This window comes from Ctenopharyngodon idella, chromosome 24 (genome assembly GCF_019924925.1).
Source record: "Ctenopharyngodon idella isolate HZGC_01 chromosome 24, HZGC01, whole genome shotgun sequence".
In the NCBI taxonomy this organism is placed as follows: Eukaryota; Metazoa; Chordata; class Actinopteri; order Cypriniformes; family Xenocyprididae; genus Ctenopharyngodon; species Ctenopharyngodon idella.
The window spans coordinates 25,280,757-25,286,704 of NC_067243.1; the positions used below are offsets into that span (position 1 = coordinate 25,280,757).

General features: G+C 39.5%; 1 protein-coding gene across 1 annotated transcript; it reads right to left on the bottom strand.

The window, feature by feature from the left end:
* Positions 1 to 1,163: 1,163 nt before the first annotated feature.
* Positions 1,164 to 4,819, bottom strand: LOC127507102 (intelectin-like). The gene is made up of 7 exons (XM_051884005.1): positions 4,216 to 4,819; positions 3,928 to 4,074; positions 3,546 to 3,793; positions 3,308 to 3,466; positions 3,075 to 3,195; positions 1,542 to 1,645; positions 1,164 to 1,323 (listed from the first exon to the last, which is right to left on the bottom strand). The coding sequence occupies exons 1-7, from the start codon at positions 4,274 to 4,276 to the stop codon at positions 1,171 to 1,173; spliced, it is 993 nt and encodes a 330-aa protein (XP_051739965.1). The 5' UTR covers positions 4,277 to 4,819; the 3' UTR covers positions 1,164 to 1,170.
* Positions 4,820 to 5,948: the final 1,129 nt, after the last annotated feature.

Genomic DNA, 5,948 nt, shown 5'->3' on the forward strand with positions numbered 1-5,948 from the left:
GAAATATCAGCGCGTACTCGGCTGCTGTTTGTTTACCTTGGCTGAGAGAAAGTAACTGATCGCCAGCGCTTCTGCCTCCTTCGGGATGTTCAAAGACTTCTTTAAAGTTTCGCAAGAAATCTTGAAAAGTGGAAAACACGGGGTTGTCATCTCTCCACACCACGGTGGCCCAATCCAGTGCTTTGCCAGTGAGCAAGGAACACACAAACGATATCCGACTGGATTCGGTGAGGTACAGGGACGGTTGCTGGTTGATGAACAGGGAACATTGGAGAAGGAACCCCTTACATCTGGCTGGAGTGCCGTCGAACTTTTCTGGGAGTGCTAGGCGAGGATTGACTGCAGGGGAGGCCACGAAGCCTGGATTGGCGGGAGCAGCGGGCGGCGGCGTGGCGGTTTCGGCAGGACTGAATCGGAGGCCTTGAAGTGTCTTCACCAGCTCTTCAGTAAGGGAAGTTAAGCGGTTGAGTTGATGTTGATGCACCGCAAGCTGGTTGGCCTGGGCAGTTAATTCAGATGAAATCTGCATGAGGACTGCTGGATCACTGTGTGGCGAAGTCTTCTGTAATGATGGGTCGACAGAATGTGGATCCATTTGCAGCTATATTATTAAAAGGACTTACAGAATAGACAGGGCAAAGGCAGAGGCATAAACAGGGACAGGCAATGGTCGAGGCAGGCGGCAGACAAACAGAATCAGGGTACAGGCAAGGATCAGGACAGGCAGCAAAACATTCACAGTCCAGGAAACAGGCAAAGATCAGGGTAGGCAGCAAAGGGTCGCAGGGAATAAACAGTCCAGTCGATAACAGGTAAACAGTCCACAGAAAAACGCTCAGAAATGATCACCAAGGCAAATCAAGACTTCGCGATGTGTGAGTGTGTCTTAAATAGTGTGAGTGTGATGCGGTGCAGGTGTGTGTGCAATCAGTCCCAGGAATGAGGGCCCATGGGAAACGTAGTCCGAATGAGAACTGATCAGTATTCCGGTGATGGCTCCCTCCGGTGGTCCGGAGGAAGGGCCGAGGGAGCCACATTCGTGACAGACAGGTTTTTTTTTTTTTAATCATTTACAAACACTATACACATTTTGATTATAGACCAATATAAAAGATATATTGTAAAGAAATACATCTGAGCAAATTATTGTGTAGCATTCAGATTATTAATTCAGCGATAAAAAAGAAGTACAGCTGCTTCAGTTATCTCTTTGGAAGCACTCCATCCTGTATTAGCACCATAGCCATCCCAGTCGAAACTCGTAAAGTCCCCGCACTGTTTAGGGACCCCCTCAGGAAAGTGTCCACCTCCACCAATACAGAACTGCAAAAATATGAGTACATTAATAACAACAAAACATACCTATTTCCTCATATAACATTGCAGTTGATTTACTTCTGTTGTAAATGTATTACTGTAAATGAATTTCCTCTTCATTTATACACTAAAGCATGAATTATTGCCTGTGGTGATCAGCAGCACTTCACAAATGCTGTTCATGAACATTGTTGTAAATAATCCATAATATTTGTTTAGCTCACATGTTCAGTGTGACAACCAGTTGGTTTAACGCCCGAACAAATTGCCATGGCTGCCTTTTCAGTATTGAAGACTCTGAATGTGATGAATCCAGGCTCAAATATTCCTGAAAAAAACACAGAATATATAATTGATGATGGTCTGTCATGATAGGTCCATGCACACAGAATGGCATTCATTCATTCATTAAAGTGATTGGATCTCAACATGATGATGCTTTGTAAATAATAGGCCTACATCACAATCACTGAATAATACACAGATTTTATGACAGTCCGTCGATGTAGCTACTTTCTTTTAAAATATTTGAAAAATATTGGCCCAAGAGGAATTGTGTTACTGAACACAGACTCACAACGACATAGAAATGAATATGAGAGTTTTATTGAATAATAATATTGACAGTTCTTGGTTTGCAGGTGGTTGGAGGAGATTGTGGAAGACTGCAACTGAAGCACACACATAGGCGAGGTGAGTGGAGAGTCGTTGGAGTCCGGAGGAGAAGATGCTGGAGACACAGGAGATGAGGGAGACGAAGAAGACACAGAGGATCAGGAGAGACGATGGAGGAATAATGTATAAACAATCCAGAGGTAAGTGTAGCAGGTAAGTGCATCCTTCTCAAAACGAGACCAGACAATGTGCTAAGGTGAAGTATGTGCATTTATGCTACTGTGGTGATGAGGTGATGAGGATCAGGTGCGGGTGATTGTCGAGCGTGAATGGGTGAGCAACAGGAGGGATGATGGGAAATGGAGTTCAGGGAAGGTGAGAGAGAGGGTGAATTCTTCACCTGATGCATAAAAGAAAAATGCATTTAATCATGTTTCATTGCTGGGGTCTCAGAGACCCCGAACAGAACATCACGGTTAAACAGCTCACGCAAAATATTTTTTCAACTACTCACGTCAATTATGATCACATCATTGTATATTTTATATTATTGATCAATATGTGAATCCGTTGACCAGACTACACATGACACGAGTTATGGTCTCATTGTCACAAATTAATTTAGATGAGATTAGATCTGATTAGATAGAACTGTACTGATCCAAGACAAGAGTGATTCCGTATGTCACGGACTTCCGACGCTTTGTTTGGTCACGTGCTTTTTCAAACCGTAGATCTGCTCCGTGATGATTTTGATATGGTGGAAAAAACAAGCCTGACCACCAGATGTCGCTAATGTGAACTATGTTAAAAGCTTCAAGTAATGAACCATTTATCGGCACAATTTGATGAAAGCCTCAAACGCTTCAGAAAGCCTCGGTTTCCCATCACTAGGATCAGGAGAGACAATGGAAGAATAACGTATAAACAAGAGGTAAGTGTAGCAGGTAAATGCATCCTTCTCAAAACGAGACCAGACAATGTGCTAAGGTGAAGTATGTGCATTTATTTATTCTACTGTGGTGATGAGGTGATGAGGTGCAGGTGATTGTTGAGCGTGAGCAGGTGAGCAACAGGAGGGATGATGGGAAATGGAGTTCAGGGAAGGTGAGAGAGATGGTGACTGTGACAAATTGCTGTACCTCTTGAATTAGGTCCATACAGTTTTTTGGTAGAGTCCATATTTCCAGTATCATACACTATTGGAATAGCAGGTCCATTATCAGTGTTGCAAGCCCCAATTCCAAACCTCACAGGACATTTCTGGGAAAATTAAGATAAAAATTCAGTTTTTTACAAAACTGTAGGCTTTTGCCTTTAGCCTATATTTCTTTGAATATTTAAAACTCAAAGCTGCTGTCAAAGTTTGTCTGACCTTGAATAAATTGAGAAGGTTTCCTCCGTGTAGAGTTAAAAAGTGATTTTCAGTGTGGTATCTCAGGATGGAGGCATTGCTCCAGTTTTCCAACGCCATATTATTATTAACATGCCACACAGACACCTCCTGTGCCGCAATTTCAAAGTATCCAGGATTCTATAACAGAAAGGAAACAGACTGTCAATAGTTATTGTAGATAAACATGTTTTAATTGTTGAATGTAATAAAAAATTACCTTATAATCATCACTTGTTGCGGCCTCTGCAGTTCCAAATGTGACTCTGTTTGCCCATGTTCCTTCACCATCAGGCCGGTTTGCAATGCTGCCCTGCTCACTAGACCAGCGATCACCAACAGTACACTTTCCATACATGTTGTTTTCATGAACGCTAGCCACCAGCGTCCAGCCGCCGCCCGCAGTGGTCATATCACAAAACGTCTGGTAAAGGACCCCTCTTGGTGAGATCAGATAGTACAGGCCATCTGAATTAACAGAAGCACTAAGTCACCTAAATTGAGTTGTTGCTTGAGATAATATATATATATATATATATATATATATATATATGTGTATATATATATATATATATATATATATATATGTATATATACCATACCCTCATAAACATGATATTTGTCAAGAATTTCTTTACAGCTTCGAGCAACATATTTAATTCTATCCAGAAGTTTTCCAAGCTCATGGTTGCTGTTGGTATCACTGCTTTTAATACAAAATGCTTCTGTTTCTACATGCATGGCTCCCACTGTAGAAAGATCATAAAAAGAATAAAGTTTTGCTGTAATGTGAGACGGAAAATGTGAGTTACATAGTGAAATATATTGTGATTAAAACATATGATGACGTTCTTAAGAGAAATTAGTTTCAATCAAATCATTACACTTACTTGATTTAGCGTCACAGAACCATAAACTCAGTAAGAGACTGAGGAGGATCCCTGAAAACATTTTTGTAAGAAAGTATAAATTTCTGTCCAGTGTTTCTTGGGAATATCCCAGGCGAGCCGCCAGATCTGTTAGATTAATTTTTAGGTAGACTATCTGAAGCCTCAAAGCTAATGCAATAACATCCAGGATGTCCTGGGCATCCAATCATAGTACTCAGAGTTCAAACCGTACCATATATGGCATACCCAGAAAGGTAACACTTTACAATAAGGTTCATTAGTTAACATCAGTTAACTACATTAGTTAACATGAACTAATAATGAACTGCACTTATACAGCATTTATTAATCTTCGTTAATGTTAATTTCAACGTTTAATAATACATTATAAAAATCTTGTTAACATTAGTTAATGCACTGTGAACTAACATGAACAAACAATGAACAACTGTATTTTCATTAACTAATGTTAACAAAGATTAGTAAATACAGTAACAAATGTATTGCTCATGGTTAGTTCATGTTAGTTAATACATTAACTAATGTTTAACTAATGAACCTTATTGTAAAGTGTTACCCCAGTAATAGATGAGTGTGAGCAGTATGTGCGCATCTGGAGTTTCAGTTTGCATGCGAGTGTACCAGTGTGTGCAAGATCTAGTTCCTTTTTTGCCTAGATAAGCGAATAACAAAGGGAAGTCTTACACAAGAACAGTCAAAAGTGGAACCTAAGAAATAAGAAAATAATAACTTAGTTTGCAAACTAAAGAAGAAAAGTTCTTCATAATTAAAAAAACCTGAAAACCTGAAATTGTGATGTGTTTGGTTCCATGTTTTGTGTGAAGAATGTTTACTGAAAGCAAAAGTTGTGATTAAACTGTCATTTTTCTATTATCTGAACAAGATAGCATATTAACTTACCATTTCTATGAGCCAGTAATAAAGTTTTGTGATCTTGGTGTCTAAAGTGGCTTAAGGAGGTAATGCTTATTTACATCTTTTTCTTATTGTTGATTTATAATTAACTAAAGTTAACAGACATTGCAGAACTTTAACTGTAAACAAGAACATCAAGAACAAAGACTTCCTTTTGTGCTTTACTGGCAAATATGATGAGAAAGAGATTGTCTTTCTTAGGAATCCGATAGACTAGGTTCCGGAATTCTATTCTTATCAAGGGACAGCATGTAGATATTGCTGAACAATAAACAAATAATATAAAATTTGTCATCATTCACTCCCCATCATGTTGTTGTTATATATTTTGTCCACATAATAAAAGGGTTCCAAGGGCAAAGTCTATGGCGGCATTTTAATGCCATTAATAACCGAGCGCACAACTAATACTTGCGCGTGCAGTAAATCACTTCCGCAGGAGGATAAAACGGCTGCGTTCCAGTTCATTTTTTAAATGCCCTTCCCTCGCTAACTTCCCTCAGTCTCGTTGACTCGGATGTATGTTCTTACGTTGCATGAGTGCCCACTACTGGCGGAACCTTTGCAATGGGCTGAACTGGAACGTCCAGCCCTTGATCACTTGGAATCCTCAATGGAGCTGGTATATTATTTATTTTTTCCCCTTACAAAATTGTTTAATGCAGCATTCTATATGTATATATGTGTGTTTTAAATATTTAAAAAAATAATTAAAATGTCATAGAGTTGTTTATGGTGGGGTAAATTAAACGCGATATGCGGCGACGTCACAATCGTGTGGCATTGTGGGTTATGGA